This window comes from Nilaparvata lugens, chromosome 5, assembly GCF_014356525.2.
Source record: "Nilaparvata lugens isolate BPH chromosome 5, ASM1435652v1, whole genome shotgun sequence".
NCBI lineage: Eukaryota > Metazoa > Arthropoda > Insecta > Hemiptera > Delphacidae > Nilaparvata > Nilaparvata lugens.
Window position 1 is genome coordinate 27882461 of NC_052508.1, and position 20331 is coordinate 27902791.

Sequence of the window (20331 nt, forward strand, 5' to 3'; positions counted from 1 at the left end):
AAAAATTGTTCATTGTTTGAATCTTATGTGGCAGTGTTTTTAATGAAATTGTTTTTTTTTTTTTTGAAAACTTATTTAGGCTAATTTGTCATAGGCAAAGTGGTTAATAATTAAAAATATTTGTTTTTCATTGTGGTAGTATTTTTATTCCACATCATTAATTGTATTAACAGCTTTTTCTGTAGGCTCTGTGTTTACCAATCTCCCAGCCCCACTCTCCTAGTTTTATCCTTCCTCCATCAATCATGCTTCCTATGTTCCTGTAGGAAGTATTTACTGTATTTAAAATTGAATTCATTCAAAATAGCTACCATGCTATTTGCCAGGTGCTAGTTATTAGTTAAGTAGCACTAGTAAGATAAAATTCTGAGTAGTTACCTACCTGCATGATGATCATGGTGTATTCTATTAAAACTTGATTTGTCATTTAATCACATTTTCCGAGAATCCTCTAAGAACGTTATCTATTATCAATAGAACTTTATTCTATTGTAAATAAAGAATAATGATTTTGTTCAATCAATATGGAGTATTAAAACTGGAAGCTTAAAAAAGCACTTGCTAGTTCAAGAAAATAGTTGGCTACCCAGGCACTAATGTTTAAAAAATTGGTTCACCAATTATTGTCAAGTATTTACAAAATACATACCTTATAACCTGAATTATCATGTGAATCAAGTTTGGGTAGAGTATTAAAATTTGCTAGAATTGAAAATTATATTATTCATATTATATCATAATAAATAATTACACATTATAATGATAATATTATAGAAGATATCGATTTTCTCTAGTTATAATAATTCCTAGCAAATCAAACCTGATCTATAGACGTTCTGGTTTGATATCTTTGATATTGCTATGTACAATGTATTTAATCTACTAGGGTACGTACACAAATCTCAGACAATGACCAGCCTCAACCCTATGGGGTTCCACATCAGCAATCTCTGTTACTGACTTCATCTCATGTTACACCCCGAGACTTTTTTAAATTCTAGGATTGGTCAGATTATCAGTCGATACTGAGGTCTCGCCGACTTTACAAGTAGTGCCATTGAAAACTGTTTTTTTTTTTTCATTGAAACTTGATTCTATTACTACTCCATTATCAATCTACTCAAATGAAGTCTGTAATTTAGTTTTTGGTAATTATGAAAGAAGGAAAACTAGTTGCTCCTTATTCCAATAGTAAATGCTTGAGAAAAACCAAGTCTTCCATTAAGAATATCTATCACATCAATTTTACATAGAAGTTCAATTAAACAATCTCAATAATTATTGTTCTTTATACAATCCCATCCATCTCAAGTTGAACAGAGCATTCAACTAGAGATAGCTGTGATAGAATCATAGGTACTATATTATTGGAAGATTGGTGCACCTAGAGTACATGAATAGAAAAAATTACAACAACATATAGAGGCTTACAGCTTTATGCCAAAACAAGCCTCATTGAAAATCAATTGTTTACACAAACTGAAACTAAATTAGTAAGAAAGAAAAAAAAACTAAAAATAGCAATAAAAATAGTTTGGAAGAAAGATTATAAATAGGAAATAACACAAGACACAATAGAAATAGAAAAAAGACTAAAGAAAAAAAGGCAAATTGAAAAAGAGAATAGGTAGCAAGCCTATTATAGAAGAAGAATTTGAATTTTAAATTTTGATGGTCTGAAAATTGATTAAACATTTATAATTTAAGAGCTTGATAACATTGTTCACTAAAATTGCGCAAATTATCAGCGAATATATCTAGAATCGTATTCAAAGAATTGTACAATCTAACAGTTTTTTGTAAGAAGCAATTTGCATGATGTACAGTGTATATTCTATCCAAAGCAAAAAACATATTTAATCTAGGTCTATTTAACGGAACAAAGATACTAAAGAGTTCGATAATATTCGGAATGTCTAAATGATTATTCAATATTTTAAATAAAACAATTAATGATACGAAATCCCGCCTGTTCTTCAACGACATAATTTGAAAACTGACTCTCAGACACCTCATAGAAAAGTCATACGGGCATGAATGTCCATACTTCTTGTAATACATGAATCTGAGGAATTTATTTTGTATGCGTTCGATACTACTAATATATATCTCTTGATAAGGACTCCAAACAACTGCACAATACTCAAGTCTACTTCTCACCAGGGCCAGATACAGCATCTTGATTAAATCAATGTCTGTGAAGTGTCTGACATTTCTTATGATAAATCCTAGCATCTTATTTGAAATATTAAGGATGTAATTAATGTGATCTCTGAAGGTGAGAGTGGAGTCTATGTAGACACCCAAATCCTTAATCACATAAACTCTTTCAAGATGTTCATCTAATAATTTGTAGTCAGCAAAAATCTGTTGCTGTCTAGTGAAGACAATAAATTTACATTTCTTCACATTTAATGCCAGATTGTTTTTTTCACTCCATCATTCAACCTGCCCAAATCCTCCTGTAACATCTGAGAGTCCTGATCATCCTGTATAGTTCGATAAATTTTAACATCATCTGCATAAATGAGACAATTACTGTTTTTAATACACTCTGGAATGTCATTAATAAGTAAAAGGAACAAAAGAGGCCCAAGATTACTCCCCTGGGGCACACCTGAACCACTCGTGAAACATTTTGATCTAATATTATTGAAATACACAAAGAATAAACGCTGACTGAGGTATGAGTGAAAGAAGGCAACCATTTCGGATGTGAAACCAAGGCAAACATTTTCTGCAGAAGGATTTTGTGGTCTACCTTATCAAAAGCTCTGGAATAATCGAGGTAAATTGCATCAACACGTATGCCTTTATCAAGGTGACTTGAAATGTAATTAAATGTAATAGGAGAAGATTACTGACAGTTGATCGTTTTTTAAGGAAACCATGCTGACTAACCGTTATAATGTTTTTAAAATTATTGAAAATATGCTCAAACAGTACATACTCGAATACTTTTGCAGTTGCATTCAAGTTGGATATTGGCCTGAAATTTTTCAAATCATTTAATTTTCCACCCTTAGGAATCGGAGTGACTCTTGCCTCCTTCCACCTTCTAGGAAACTTGTTTTTACGGATGGACAGGTTGAATAAATAGTGTAGAGGCCTAATCAAAATTTCCCCACAGCCCTTTATTATATAGGGGGGTATGTTATCTGGACCACAAGATCTTTTAGGTTTTAGGTTTTTAATAGATTCAGCTACTTCTCCCTCAGTAATGATTCTTATATTAAAAGAGTCTGAGACACCGTTTATTTTGAAATTGTTATTGGGACCTACTATGTCGTCGAGAACAAAGTGAGTATCATTATCATAAACAGACGCAAAATGATCAGCAAATGCTTGAGATACTTCTCTAGCAGGAATCTTCACATTGTCAATTTCATATTCCCCAGGTACGGTTCTATTTGCTCTTCTATCCTTCACGTAGTTCCAAAAACTTTTAATGTTAGTTTTAGCACTGTTTTGTACACCTGTTATGTAGCTGTGATATGCAACTGTTATTTGAAACTTCAGTTTAGTTCGAACTTCTCGAAACCTTTCCTTGTAATGATTTGAAAACTTTCTCAAACGGGCTAACTTATTTTTTATTTGAGATTTTTTATGATATCATTGTTAAACCAACGTGGATACTTAATACTACTTATTTTATTTATTGTTGGAATACATTGATTCATAGCCTTAAGCAACAAATCATAATAATACTCAACGGCTTTATCAACATCCTCAATCAAGTATAAACTGTCCCAATCAGAATTTTGTAAAGTTATATAAAGCTTATGAAAATCTGCTTTTTTAAAATTATAGTAAGAAATGCTAGTGGGAAGGAAAGCTACGTGAGTCATTTCAATGTGAAAAACAAGAGCAGGGTGGTGACTATTTTCAGCAAGCGTGGGATCGTCTTGCCTGGTAACATTCAACGGGATATTACTCAAGATTAAATCAAGAGTTCTTCCATTTATATTTGGAACATTATTGAAGGAATTCAAATTTAACAGACTCATTAATTGAGCAATACATCTAGCCTTACTGGAGCCGACAGAGAAGTTGAAATTATAATCAGTAATCTCATTCAGATTGAAATCGCCAACAATAATATTGTCATCGTTTATCAAACCGTACTCGTTTTCAATACTCTCTACAAAGTTCTGATAATCGAGGAGTCCAGCTGTTGGTCTCAGATAAACTGCTGTGATGTTGATAGTTCGTCCAGGCAGACGCAGTCTGACAGTGAGTGATTCGGATCTGACCTCCGCACGCACACTCACCAATGCAGTCGACAACGAAGCAGCAACAGCCACCAGCACGCCCCCGCCTCTCGTTCTACCTGATAATGTTGGTTACGGTCGCATCGATAAATTTTGTATTTGCCATCACAGAATTCACCGTCTCTAATGTCCTCAGTCAGCCAGGTTTCAGATAAGACGATAATCTCACAAGAAGAATTCAGGAGTGCAAGAGATAACTCATGAAGTTTAGTTCTCAATCCACCAACATTCTGATAACAAACTAAAGGTTGTTGAAATCTAGAGTCTTTGTAAGTCGACATCACTAGAGATAAGAATTGCTTTGCTGCCTTCTTCTCGTTTAATCTTTATATTGCCTCCTTTGTCGACCCACAGAAACTTGTATTTTTTGTCGATTTTTATTTGCCGTGCTTTCGCGAACAAAATCCGTCTTGCTCGGGACAAAGATTGATTTAAATATATGGGTGTATCCGATGGAAGTCCTAGATGACGTGTTGACAGTGTGCGTTTCACACGTCTTTTCTGTAACATTAACTCCTTATCAGTTCTTCGTACAAACCGCACTATTATACCAGGAGTTGACCGATTGTTCTGCTTCTTCAATCGATGGCACACATCAATCATCTCAGCACGAACTTCTATGTCAAGTGCCTTACCAACCTCTATCACCTTATCTAAAGTGTTCTCGTTTGGAGTTTCAGGTACACCAAATATCTCGAGTGTATTAGCACGAGAATATTGCTCACTGTCCTCTAACCTTATCTGAAGTTCACTTATTTTATTCTTTAAACCCTTATTTTCGGTTTCTAAAGTGGAAATAGTTTCATGAAGTTTAGAGATGACTTCATTTTGCTTAAGAAGTAACTGACAGTTCTCATCGAGCTTTTCGTGGCATGAGTTCAATGATTTACCGAAATCATCTTCAATCCTTTTGAGCATGCTTTTGAGCTCATCCATAGTGGTACCCGACTCGATGACCGACGGCGCCGACGTCGACCGCACAGGCGTAGAATCGCTGCAAGACCGAGCCAGACGTTTTTTCTGCATGCACTTGTCGCAGGACCAACCGCCACCATCAGCCGCAGATGACAGAAATTCATGTCACTCTCGGTCAACTTCACACACGACGAATGAAAGAAACTCCCGCAAATATCACAACTCACTTTTTCTTTAGAGCTACGATTCACCGGTTTTAAACACTTGGCGCAGCTAGTCATTTTAACAGGACGCTCTTATCTACAGATAAACGGCAGCGCAATCGAAACTCGACCTCTCTCATTGATAGCTCAGAGCAGACGTACCAGAGGTACAGAGGTACAGAGGTATTACAGAGTTATTACAGAGTACAGTACAGAGGTATTAGTGCTTGTATGATCAGTTCACTAAAATTGAGTCATAGTTGAAACCAATATACTTACAATACCGAACCTGTATTCTAGGTACATTGGTTGAAACGGTGATTATATGCATATCTGCCGCTATGAACTTCAAATTTCTTACACATGTTCTGGCAAATCCATAGCGTATGCTATAGCTTACACAACATACAGTGCTCAGTGTTTTGTAAAACAAGCCTTGATAAAGTGCAACGGCCTTGAGATTTGAACTAAAACCTAGGTACTATAATACTAACGTCTTTATTCAAATATGCTCACCCTAGTACTCTCTACTTCCTGTATCACATCAACTGAGACATCCATTTGAATAACTTTCATAAGCATTCCTTTGACAGGGCATTGCTGGAACGGATGTAGCCAAAGAAGCATCAGATATAATACTAACCGATGATAACTTCACTAGTATTGTGAAAGCAGTCATGTGGGGAAGGAATGTCTATGACAGCATCGCCAAGTTCCTGCAGTTTCAACTGACAGTCAACGTAGTAGCTGTTATTGTTGCTTTCATTGGTTCTTGCTCCGTACAAGACAGTCCATTGAAGGTTTGTTGAACATTTTTGAAACTAGTAATACAGGTTAACATAATTCATGATAAGATAAATGATTATTCCAATAGCTTTGCTTACAAATTATTTTCGTTAAGAATGACTAAAAGAGCTTACTCGTGCAACTGCGTACATAATGTGCAACAGGTTTTATTTGATTTGTAATCTATTTCAGGCAGAATTAATTATATTTATCCTCTGACGAGATTCCTTCTACAGTAAATACAATTTTTTGTCTGATAATTAAAAAAAGTAGAAAATTGTCCAATTAAGAGAATTATCAGCTATCTTTAGATTTCCAATACTGTACCAGTATATAATATGTCTCACTTAGAAAAGATTTTTGAATTATACCAAAGATTTCCTAGTGATTAGATCACGATTCAAATGAATACATCAATGATCAGAGCGATAAGAGCAAGTAAGTTTTATGCTTTTGATGTTTTGTTTCTGCTTCCTTTTCACTATAGACCTATATTTGTAGAATTTATGAGTTGAAAGTGACTCCTGTGGAACGGTTAAATGTTTGTTAATATTCGAACCAGTAGGCACAAATATCTGAACCAATATCAAGTAGGTGGATCTTTATCACCAAATATAATCGTGTTCCAAAATTGCAGGCTGTTCAGATGTTATGGGTGAATCTGATAATGGATACTCTGGCATCCCTTGCATTAGCCACTGAACTGCCAACACCAGACCTTCTTCTCAGAAAACCGTACGGTCGCACGAAGCCACTCATCTCCAGAACCATGTGGAAGAACGTACTTGGTCAAACTATCTATCAATTGGGGGTCATATTTTTCCTACTATTTGCAGGTAGGTTTTGTGAGATCATATTCATTGAGGGAAGTTAGTCATGTGTGTGAATAGTCCTACAGCATGTGTAGGATTGTATCTTTTAGGGTGGTCACTAACGACAAGACAAGGACAGAACAAGTGTGTTGAGCATGTGTGCGCACACATATATTATAAAAAATAGTTGAAAGATATACTTTTAACAAGGCTCTCACTCAAAGACAGAGAGGCCCGATACTCTTTCCTTCATTTATCATTCCCACTACCTAACAGCATTCTCCCTACTTTGTGTCAGTACGGTATCCAATTGTGCGCAGCATGCTTATTCTGTACACTATAAATTTCTTCTCTCCTTAAGAATTTACAAAAAGTGAATATAATTATTAACCAGTGTTGGAGTAATTAAGTTCCTTCCGAGTAATAAATGAATAATATCAATAATATTAGTTAAACATAGTAATCCAAAAGTGTTAGTTGAAAACCAAACTATGTTTGGACCAAGAAAACTGATCAAAGCTGTCGTCTGCTCAGGGGGAGGGGGGTGTAGATAAGTTTTTCTTTTCATTCAGTGTCCTCAAGTGATCAAGAAATTTGAGAAATCATTATTAACCTGAGAGGGATTATCAGCTGAATAAGTTGAACATCAAATACAAGGTGTTTACGAACTCCCTACCATCTGGTCTAGCTCAATGGCGTTGTCTATTTAAGTCTTGTAAGGCTACCTTGAAAACCGACAAAGATGCTACGAAGATTGAAGAAATCAATGTTAACAACTACATAACCATTCTCCACCTGAAAATAAATTAAATCAGCTTTTTAATGACTCGATTAATGAGGATTCAGTAATAACTGATAAAGAAGGACAGTCTTATCGTGGAGATTCTCCATCACCTTGTGTGTCATTTATAAATGAATCTCTAAGGGAAGTTGAACTCCAAAAACAAAGAGACGACATAATTGCACATTCTATGAGCTTACAGATAGAGTTGGAGAAAAAAAATTCCTTGTTAGAGTCTCTCCAGGCGAATATTGATGAACTTGAAACGGCCCTCAAAGATCAAGCCTTATTGAAACATGAAAATGAAAACATAATTGAAAACAATGCGAGAATGTTGACAACAATAGAAGTTCTAGAGGCAGAAAATCTTATTGAGAGCCGAGAATAAATCTCTGAAAATTGAGACAGAAGAATTAAGAACTTCTATTCGCCGGGTGACACTATAATTGATTCATCTTTCGAGTGTGGTGCAATAAGAGTAGAAAACTCTTTCAATGTTTTCAGCAAATCTGGAAAATTGGCTATGTTAATAAGGAAAATGAGAATATAGATGAAAATTGTAAAAGAAAATCATCTGCCCAAACTGACAAAACCCAAAAAAAAAGGGTGATAAGACAGGATCAGATGGTAGTAATGATGTGATCGAGAAAAACGGAAATAAAGTTGAGTCACATGTACAAGTGAAGAGGAAAAATTATACTAATTTAAAAAAGAATACTAACATTAGAAATAAAATATTAATTTTGGCGGATAGCCATGGAAGAAAAATAATGGATTTTATTGGTGAAAAACTTCCAAATTTTGAAACCCAGATTTTCTTCAAACCAAATGCTACACTGAGTCAAATTGTTGAAGGAGCTGATAGGCAAACGAAAATTTTGGTCCAAATGATTATCTATAGTTATGGGTGGCACAAATGACATTAAGGCTAACACAGTGCAGAATGTTAATGATGTGAAGAAAGTACTTGATATCTTGGTTCCAATAAGTCTGAAAACAAATCTTATAATGACAACTATTCCAAATCGCTTCGACAGACCCGACCTGAACCATTCGATAACAAGATGAACGAAATAATACACAAACACATAAATAGTATTTCAAGAAAGAATGTAAAGAGGATAAGTATTGTTTTCTCAATGAGAGATTGAGGAGGGACAATTTCACTCAACATGGGCTTCATCTCAATGGATCGGGGAAAGAAATCCTGTGCACTAGACTGGCAGAAATAATTGTAAATAAATCACCTGCAACAGTGCAGTGAGCGAAGATTCTTTTTTAGTGAAATGGCTGAAGAGAGGGAAGAAGCCTTGATGTGTCCTAGTACAGTTATTCGGTTTGATCTTCCTTTGCTGACGGATACAGAGAGTATGGAAAATTTCAAACCACTCAAAGTGTTTAAACGATTTAATTCTTATTCACCAAAATATACAATATATCAGAAATAAAGTTGATAGGATAAATGTATTTTTGAAAGCTGAATCTCCACATGTTGTTGTTTTTACAGAACATGGACTCACATATGCTGAAATATCACAGTTGAAATTTGATGGCTACAACATAAATGCAAATTTTTGTAGAAAATCACACAGAAGTGGTGGAGTTTGTATTCTAGCAAAAAATACTGTTAAAGTCCGTAAACTCCCCTACCTAGATAGTTGTTCGATTGAAATGGATATGGAAATAACTGGAGTGGAAATAGGAAAAGGTAGAGAGAAGTTTGTGATTGTTGGAGTATACAGATCACCAAATGGAGAGTGGAATAATTTCTGTGATCGAATTGATACAGTTTTGCATGATCTGACAAACAAGTATGATAATATAATAATTGCTGGCGATTTCAATGTGGATCTGAATATGAAGAGCTCTATGAGTGATACGTTTAGAGACATATTTACTGTGAATAATCTTACCATAAAAGTGGATAAGTTCACTAGAATCACTAGAAACTCACAAACAATAATCGATAATATAATCACCAACATAAATGACTGTGAAGTGGCAGTGAGAAGCTCTGAACTATCCGATCACACATTTCAGTTTTTGAAAGTGACCAGTGGTTTGTATGTAGCTGAAAAAATGAAAAGATGTATTGAAGAAATTAGAGAAATGTCTACAAGTAACCTGAACTGTCTTAATAACCATTTATCCAGAGAGAATTGGAGAAGTATGTATAGTGAGGTTGATCCAAGCAATCAGTTTTTGGAATTTTCAAAAACGCTTGATTATTATTTCAATGTTTCCTGTCCAATAAAGAGATTAAAATGAGCTGTACGGAAAATAAAAATAAGTGGATCACTGAGGATATATTACAATTGAGACAGGATGTAAGAAATGCTTTCAAATTATTCTCGCAGAGTAGAGATGCAACAAAAGAGAGAGAGTACATGAACTTGAAAAAGCACTATACAAATGCGATAAGAAGAGCAAAAAGCAATTACGTTGTGGATACTTTGAGTGCGTCAAATAACCTGAATAAATGTGTATGGAGGATCATAAATGATGAAAAAACTGATCAAGGCAAACAAATGGTAACAGGTACATGGTAGTATGAAAACAAAAGAGGGCAATGTTTTGAAAGATGGAAACGAGATTTGTGAATATCTAAATAAGTTCTTCCAGGAAGTTGGCTCAAACATTGAAGACTCAGTTTGGGATGGTTTTACCCAATCATGTGTTGAAACAGAAAATGACTCAAGCCATATTGAAAAGATGGTTGTTGCTCCTTTCACAGAAACAGAAATTCTCGAAATTATTGATTCCCTGAAGAGTAAGAGGGCACTGGTCTTGATGGGATCTCAACTGTTGTTATAAAGAGTTGTAAAAAGTATTTAATTGCTCCATTAACAGTATTGGTGAATAAGTCCTTGGAGTGTGGTGTATTTCCTCAGAAATTGAAAGAGTCGAAGATAGTACCAATCCACAAGAGTGGCGAAGAAAATCTGGCAAATAATTTTCGACCAATCACTATAGGGAATGCACTGGGTAAAATCTATGAAAAAGCAATGTTAATTCGTTTTGTGGAGCATTTGTTTCGAAATGGAATTTTGTCATCCGAGCAACATGGATTTCAGAAGGATAAATCAACCAGGTCAGCCATTGCGTCTCTTGTGGAGAATGTAATAGATAGAATGGATAATGGTGAAAGGGCAGTGGGAGTTTTTCTCGATATGAGCAAAGCATTCGATTGTGTGGACCACACTATCTTGTTGAAAAAGTTGAATATGTGGGAGTTACTGATGTGGAGCTTGAGTGGTTCAAATCCTATCTTGTGGGTAGAAGTCAGTGTGTGGAGATGACTAGAGAAGAAAATGGGCAAAAAATTAATACAGATCAAATAATCTTAGAATAAAAACAGGTGTACCACAGGGTTCGATCCTCGGACCATTATTATTCATTTTATATGTTAACGATTTACCACAAATAATAACAAGTGGTAAGGTTTTGATGTATGCTGACGACACATCCTACATTTGTAGTGCAAAGGATGCAGAAAAATTAGAACTAGATACTTTTGTCAATGTTCATGCCATAGCCCAATTCCTCAGTCAACATAACCTCAAAGTGAACGAAACTAAAACGCAGTTCTTGCATTTCAAACATAAAAATAATTATAGAGATCTTGAAGAGATAAACGTTCAAATAAATGGAGTGAATGTTGAACAACCTCTGTCTGTGAAATTTCTAGGTGTCTTGCTGGACCAGAACTTGTCTTGGGATAACTATATTGATCATTTGTGCTGTAAAATATCATCTGGAGTGTTTGCACTCAGGCAGATTTCAAGATTAAGTACTGGGAACACTATCTTAACATGTACAGTATATCATGCCCTCATAATGTCACATATTCGGTATGCAATATTGGTTTGGGGGGGCTCCAGTCTCAAAAATTTAGATAGAATCTTTAGAATGCAAAAGAGAGCTGTGAGAGCGATTAAAGGTCTTAAGCCATTAGAGTCCTGCAGAGAGTATTTTAAAGATCTAGGACTACTCACTGTGCCTGCACTGTACATTTTCGAAGTGATCATGTATATAAGAGATAAAAAATTTATAAGAAACTGTGACATACATAATTATGACACTAGAAATAAGAGTAAATTTTCTGCACAATACCACAGGACAGCTCAGTATGAAAATAAGCCTTCTTATATGGGTATGAAATTTATGAGTAAACTGCCGTCAGCTTTGAGAGAAAATGAGAATAAGGATATTTTCAAAAAGCTATTGAGAAAATATTTAGCAAACGGGGTTTACTACAGTATTCAAGAATTTATGGATGGAGAATGAGGCTTTTGGGAGGATTAAATTGCAATGTACATTGTGGAATGTGATGTATATAATATATGTTTATATGTATTCCTTTATTTTTTAGACAAATAGTCCTTGACGATTTCCTATACTCTTTAAAGAGTCTCCAGGGAGAAAATTTAATCAAATCAAAATCAAAAACCAATACTCTAGGGCATTGTTTCAGTTGTAGAAAATAGCTATTTATGTATTAAGAGCGTAATGCTCGACTTTATCGCTTGCGCAAAACAGTGACGCACAGTTGTAGAAAAAAGAATTTACATACTCAATTCTCCTTGTAAAACAGCTTATTTCTGAGGAGAATCTACTTTTTCGCTCGCTAACCATCCGCACATGCGCAGTAAATTTTCTTTACACTCGCAAATCATTCGCGCATGCGCAGAAGAGTTTCTTTACGCTCGCTGATCAGCTGATGGTAAGCAGCTCGCCAAAAGGTCAGATCTTAACCTAAAGAGTCAGTAATTGTAACTCCGCCGATATAAGTAATTTAACAGGTTTGAGCAGTTGTAGAAAGAATTTTGTATGTAATTCGCGCGTAATACTTCTTTATCGCTCTTGCAAAATTTACCTATCGATTGATACCAGATTTTTTAAGATTGGACCAATATAATTAACTGAGATATGGCAGCTTTAGTGATAGGTGACAGCTGGGGTTAGTTGCAGTACATGCCAAGGCATGCGGCTAAAGTCTGCCACAACAATGCAACAGTCTCCATCTGCTTTGCATGTCATTTGTAAGCTATTTTAGATTATTTCAAACTCATAACATCTGTAGCTCATCCTCACTTTCCTGAACTATCACTGTATTGTCAGCAAACATGAGAGAGTTGAGGAAGACTTCCTGCCCAATTTTAACACCTGAGTCTACTCTTCACATCCAATGTAATAGACAAAATAGGTACATTAAAAAAATAAGAAAGAACAGAAAAATCTCCAAATCCTAAAAAATATGCTACCGGTCGTAGCTTTACGATCAGATACAATGAACATATAAAAGCATCAAAATCAAATTCAGAATTCACATAATTATGCAGAACATTCAGTAGCAACATGACACAATCACAAAAACATTGAAACACATTAAAATATTACACATCCTCAAAAAACGTTAGAATAATATGAAATTTTCAAATACCTCAAAAACGACTAATTCAATTTAATCAATTTCAAATCAGACGCCATCTTCTTACACATTTTTGCCACACAGCCCAACCCTTGAAAAGCAAGCGCCCTTGGTGCCAGGCTGATGAAGGTCCTCCTAAGGAGTGGAATGCATTCCTTATTTCATCATGAAGAATTGTTTTTTTGAATAAACACAAATTCACAGTGTCTATACTACAACATAGTTATTATAATAGTGTTTTGTCATGGAAAAGAACATCAATATAATATTGTTGTCTATCAAAATATCCTCTGTCAGAGGATAGGCATTAAACATTAGACCTAACCCTATTTTTCTAGCCCATTTGAGCAGAAGATACAAGAATGTGAATAAGATATAACATAATTATGAATAGTATCTACATAATAAGCTAGAGTAATGCATTAGAACTTTGCAACATTATCCTCAAATAAATAAGATCTCTATTTGAATGATTGTAAGTCACCCAGTAAATAAAACTGCTTTCTCCACGTAATCACAATAGAATTTTATCAGTTTGTTTTGATCCTTGTGTTAGGGAGTGTTATATACAAAAAATAAAAACGATTAGAATTTTTAATTCACAAATCTTCTTTTTATTGGAAAATCCTATTGAATTATTACATTAATTTGCAGGTGACAAAGTCCTCGGAATTCCATCAGGCCGAGATAGTGACAGTTTTGAACCGACCCAGCATTACACAATTATTTTCAATACATTCGTTATAATGACATTATTCAATGAGATTAATGCCAGAAAAATACATGGCCAGAGGAACGTTTTCAAAGGGGTTTTCACCAATCAAATTTACTGCTGTATTTGGATTGGAACAGTCTTCAGTCAGGTGATACTTTTACATTTTAATGTCGAATAGTGTGTTACACTCTACATGATACTAAAATGGAGGAGTGAATCTTGACTGTTTTTTTAGCCATCTCTAGCAATGTCATGATCAACGAACTGACAATGCTGTGGACTTCAGCCTTTCAGATGAACAAATCAGTTAATTATATCAAGGTTTTGGAAAAGATCAGTCTTGGGCTGAGCCTTTTGTTCCTTTCCCAATCATTTATTACTAGTAGTTCTGTGAACAGTAGACCTCACGCAGTATTCTCATCCACAAGTACCTGATTGAAACTATAGGAAATAGTTACCTTATGGAAATACAGCAATAGACTGGCTTCTCCACACATCTGTGTAATCACTTGTCAGCTGATTTATGATGATAATTCTATAGTCTGATTTTTATTCTAATATTGGCGTATGAAGGAGGCTCCTTTTCCTTTTATATTATCCTTGAAATGCAAAATTTTCCAAAAACCTTGTATATACGTCGACGCGCAATTAAAAAAGGAACATACCTGTCAAATTTCATGAAGATCTTGAAACATTTAAATATTTAAACATTAAGAGAAATGCCAAACCGTCGACTCGAATCTTAGATCTCACTTCGCTCGGTCAATTATGATGTATCATTTATTAGTGTAAAAATCAATGAATGAACAAGTATAGGCCTAAATATCACAAAAATCAATAATTGTACACTACATTATTCGCTATAACGTTTTGAAGAGCACTAAAACTTAGACAATTCGTCATCAGAAAAAGCTCATTTCGATAACAAGTTTCCGAATTATCGATGGCTATGACAATGAAACAGGACAATTTTTACAAAAAAAAAAAACTGAGTAAAAGTTGTCTCTATTTCAATCATCGTATGACTATGCATTCTATATTTATACAAAAAATATATTAATATTATTGCTCAGTTCACATCTGAAAAATAAAAAAGGGTGAACAGAAAAATTAAAAAGTTGATACGAGTATCACCTTTCACCTTAATATTTCAAGTTTGAGAAATTATTTTTTTCACTGTTGTCAAAAAATACAAAACAGTTTAAAAAGTAAAGCTACTTCATTGTTCAATCAGTTCTTATATCAATGCAATCATTTTTTCCATCCAGGTGCTGATCGTTGAGTTTGGTGATGAAGTATTCTCTACTATACGCCTCTCATTCGATCAGTGGCTGTGGTGTGTATTCTTTGGCATTGGTTCTGTGCTGTGGGCGCAACTGATCACTACTCTTCCCACGAAAATGGTGCCAAGAGTTGAATCGTAAGTATAAAAACTTTATTTTACAACAATTTTATTCATTTTGTTAGTTTCCGTATTTTACTAAGATTGAGGTTGTTACAACTTGGTTGTATTTGTTCACAGTTTATTTTATTCATGTAAAATTCAGTCCAATGATCAGTAATGTTTGATATAGGCCTACTATCTTCTCAGTTACTATATTCAAAGAGTAACGAGAATCGATGCAGTAAAAGTATTACTCAATCTTTGAAATTGTTATTCACAAAAATTCGTGGGAGAAACAGTTTTGAGTTGAACCTATTTTACTCTTTCAATCAGTATTATTAATGTGCATGCTTGTGTATTGATTCATAAGGCGAAGACTCATCTATTGACATTCAGTAGTTTTATTCCACATTCTCATTCTATCTTTTCTTATTCTGATACAATCCTTTTAATTTTAATATATGTAATGAATGATTATATATTCATTGCTATTGTGCTTCCAGCATCAATGTCGAGCTTCTTGCTCAAGAGCTACAAGATAGAAGAAAACGGCTGGCTGAAGAAAATATCAGTATCTTGAAAAGACCGCAAGTCCATCAGCTATTGGATAAAGTACCCTCAAAGATAAAGAAAAAAATCAAATTTTTCATTGATGACAAAACTGTTATTATTGTTACCGATAGTCCCCAAGCTGATACAATCATTATCTACAACAATAAAAATGTCAAGCTTTTGAATGCCAATCTGGAAGATTGCTTAGAATACCTCAGCATTATGAACACAGCCAGAGAGCTCCATTATATGTATGAGATATGATCTCAATTCAACTCTTATTCTTGTTAGTTGTGATTAATACTTTTTAATTTTACAGAATCAATCTATGCAGTTGAAAGTTTGTTAGAGCATAGAATACGTTTTTACTTTTTCACTCAGATCTGTTAATTTTGCAGTAATCTTGTAAGACTCTTCAAGTTATTAAAAAAATCAATGTTTAATTACTTTACTAAGAGATGTGTGAGGTATGATATAATTTAATATTTATTATAATTTAATGTTCCCAACAACCATCATCCATGTTATATTTCTCCATTATTGAAAAGCACAGCTACTCGGTAAACATTTTGTTTGATTTATTTTCCATTGTGATTAAATGTTATTGTGCCTGTTACGTGACTGTATTTTTTGTCTTATCATATTCATTTTAAATGATGGACAGTCTATTTCATTTTCACATAACTCACAACTCACATTCAGTTTGAACCTTTTAGTTTAGGTTGGAAGGTGTCGCTGAAGTTGAGTGTGCGACCTGGCTGAGATCTGTCCGCCCACGTACCATCGGGATAGAACATTTCTAAATATCTCAATAAGACAAATTCCATGATCTCTATATAGTTTAATAGAAATAATCAATTTTTTCACTCATAAACTATGCTTCACAACGTCCAATACACAAGGACAAGCAAAAATGAGAAACACGTCAACATGAACATTGATATGGTAATTCTATAGTAGATAATAAAAAATATTATTATTACATAATATCCACTCACTTTTATAAAACAATGATAACAAATATTCACTTTTATATCTGTACAAAGTTATATGATCACGCTCATATAATTTATCCATTAATCCTTATTTTTCAATCGAATATGGTCAGCTATTTTCAGAAAAATGCATTAGCCTATCAATCTTTTTTCTGTGACATTCTCCCCGTTGAATTTACGTCTACTAAATTCAACCGTGGTTCAGTGTCATAATCTAACTTACGTCATTAATCCGCTGTGGTTCACGGTTAAATTTGATAGAAGTTCTCAGTTATCGAATTGATAGTTTGACACCTTGTGGGACCGGACTCCCCAAGTAGTCTACGATTAACTGGGCCTTGACTTTTCAAAATTTCATATCAATAGAGTATTCCCAACGTCAAGCTTCATCTGGTCAAAAACACAGAGATAAATGCAAATTTCTCCCTCTCAGTACTATCCTAGTAGTACTTTTCCTAGTACATGGATATCCATAGTTGGAAAAACCCTTCAATCCTCCACCCTTTTTTATGCACCACTTCCTTTTTATTTTGTTTTAATGTGTATTGTTGTTGTTGTTTGCATGTATTCGTTTTGTTAATCTCTGTATCAAATTACTTGTATGTGTGTCTAAAAATACATTTTGAAATCATCATTAACGACGAAAGAAAAAATCTTCTCATGATATTTAAAAAAAATAAAATTGTGTTATGGCTGAAAGTTTTGTTAACATATTTCAACTTTTTGTTCACATCAACAGACCAGTGCCGGCCACTTCCTCTTCTTATCGTCTAGCTCATTTCTCCACCATCATAATTCTTCTATTCAGATCCATTCCTGTATATTATTGTAGTCTTTGAACACACTAACATAATTCGATAGACAGCATTAAACAACGTATCAATCAGTTTCAAATCACCTTATTATGGAGTTTATAGATTGAAGCAATATTATCTCTTTCTCTCGAAGTATTATCTGCATTATTGTGTGGATCCACGGTGGAAAGTAAATTCAACTATGAATCCAATCATACAAGCTCTATCATAGAATTGTATGCTCAACATATCAACCAATCAAATATGTCCAATTAGCGAATCAACTCTTCCTCACATACTCTGTCTTAATTATATAAACTCATTTGAATCCTTTACATATTGACTTTCCTTATTCCTTCTTCTTCATCTCATAGAATTTCTCTTCTCAAGCTTTTGATGGTAGTCTCTTTCATGATTTGATTATGTCCACATCACCGAAGGAAACTGTAAATTATCGTCGTCTATAAACGTGAGTATAATTTCCCCACTTCAAAAAATATTGACATCCAAATACAGCATATTTATGAGTGAGAAGGAAATGAGACGACATAAAATTATTCGTTACAGCCTGCATATTGGAGTTTGATCTCCATACAAATATTTTCTCAGTAGCTTTCTGAACGGCTGGATGTTGCTTCAGTCTGGTTAGTGCCAGCAGACGAGCTGCCTTCTTTCATCGTTCGCCTGGAAATGGTTGTTTTCTTTGATGATGAATTGTTGGTCGCCACCGACCTCCCAGTTGGTTGAGGGCGTTCTGCTTGTTGTTGCTCTTGCTCTTCCTCTTCCTCTTCACCCTCAGCTATCACACTGGATTGGATCCAGTCGCGGATTCTGTCCTTCTTTGCCACTCGATCCACCGTCGTCTCAATGCCGTACTCGGCCAGTGTTGCCAGCAGCTTGTTCTTCTCCTCCAAACTGCTGTGGTAGCTGTACATCGATGGGCACAGACTCTCGTCTTCATACCCGGAGTCTGAAACATGAAAAAACATTCAACATTTTCATCACAGTAACATTTTAAGATAAGAGTGGCATGTAGGTAAATAAAACCACGTCAAGTCAACAGTGAAAGTTATAATTTGATTCAAGCAGAAGATGATGCTCACATGAGCTGAGCTTCTAATTTCTGTTAAGTACTGTTGATGTAAGAGATATGGATGAATGAGGAATTTCATTTTGTTCAAATGTTAATGAATGAATAATTATTATCAAATGAAAATAGCTGTTCACCCTGTTGTCAATATATGCGGTAGCAGAATTCTCCGGGGTGGTTTACAGCATTTAATTGGATTTCCGTTAATAATAATTATTGAAGGTAAAATTTAAAAGCTCATTCATTTTTTATAAAATTATTTCTTCACTCTCAATCAGGAGAACTGAGAAGAGATCAGCTACACTGTTGTGACCATCTGTCTGCTGTGACAATCCTTTCCACTGGACAATCTTGTTTTCAATTATTTTCAGAATATTTAATATTCTCTAGCGAGAAATTCAAACATGTTTCATTCATGAGCTAATTATATTATCACATATAATGCAGGCTTTACTTTAATGTAATACTTTTTTCCTGTCAAGTATCCCAATTTAAAAAGATTGATTACTAATATACAAGTGTCACCTGGTGATATGGAACATATATATGAATCATATATTTATCTCATATTGATCAGGATTTTAGAGTTTTAAATTGGAAAAATTTTATGAACAGTGTTTTTGTCTTTGAACAATCTTTGTCATCGACAGAAAGATTGTTTATTTCATTTGTTGTCAAAATTAATGTAGCTTCTCTTTTGTTTTTAATAACAAACGTGCCGCTTGTGCGACAGATAAAAATATGTACTTGAAATGGCTTTCATGTTTGGCATTGACTGAGTTATATTTAATACCCAAAATTTAACTTTTGGTCTGAGCGTCAGTGTGTGTGAGCTTGTTCGATAGGACTGAAAGTTAAGTCCGGCTGATCCAGTGAAAAAGGCTAGATTTCGGTTCGTTTAATAGTACAGTTATTCTGTCACAGATCGGGCAGTATAAAAATAATTGTATTGTTAAGGGAGACGGGTTCTGAGCCTATTCATTGGTTCAGTTAATATTTGTTCTTTTAAAATACTAAAGTCGCGAAATACCAGTGGATGCCAAAGTGGGAAGCTATTTCAAAAAGGTAGGTGACAACTGAATCATTGTTCTTAAATTTTCATAGCCACAAACATTGAATCCTCATTAGCAGCAAGCGAGTGTTTTCCCCATTAATTCATATCAAATATTGTTTTATAATCAAATTAATCTTGTTTTGTTCAAATGTACATATGTTAAGATTCATTAATTAAAGTTCTAGTTATTCTGTTCTTTTTTCGTTATCATAGTTTCCCCCCCCCTACATATATTTGGTGTAGGCACATCGTGCTTACATATTTGGTGGAGGCTTCTCCCGCCGTTCCACACGTGCTTACATTTTTTTTTTGTATTATTATAGGTTTCTTTTATTCAAAGTAAATAACATGAAACTAATCACGTCCAGTCAATCAATTATTTATTTTGTTATGATTTCAATCAGAAATAGATTACCTTTTATTCAATTATTGTTTCAAATATTATTGTTAATGTTAATAATGGTAGAATTTCGTAGTATGTACAGAAACTTGTCGAATAGTTTTCTACTTAATTCATATATTATTGATCTTGATCTTTATCGATTTTT

The 20331-nt window shown here is 34.3% G+C and overlaps 2 protein-coding genes across 4 annotated transcripts in view; one reads left to right on the forward strand and one right to left on the reverse strand.

Moving 5' to 3' along the window:
* Positions 1-16464, forward strand: part of LOC120351589 (plasma membrane calcium-transporting ATPase 1-like) — a gene marked incomplete at its 5' end in the record, with an annotated part of 95430 nt that extends 78966 nt beyond the window's left edge. Inside the window, 5 exons of the mRNA XM_039429436.1 lie at positions 5983-6189; positions 6813-7011; positions 13854-14062; positions 15183-15334; positions 15802-16464. Coding sequence (XP_039285370.1) covers positions 5983-6189; positions 6813-7011; positions 13854-14062; positions 15183-15334; positions 15802-16114 — 1080 coding nt within the window. The remainder of the gene's footprint in view (positions 1-5982; positions 6190-6812; positions 7012-13853; positions 14063-15182; positions 15335-15801) is intronic.
* Positions 15181-20331, reverse strand: part of LOC111043710 (serine/threonine-protein kinase meng-po) — a 50157-nt gene continuing 45006 nt past the window's right edge. For 2 of the 3 annotated variants that reach the window (XM_039428072.1, XM_039428073.1), the window contains exon 6: positions 15181-18609. In XM_039428072.1, the coding sequence (XP_039284006.1) occupies positions 18245-18609 (365 nt within the window). In that variant the 3' untranslated portion in view covers positions 15181-18244. The remainder of the gene's footprint in view (positions 18610-20331) is intronic. The other variant, XM_039428074.1, reaches the window with a different exon arrangement.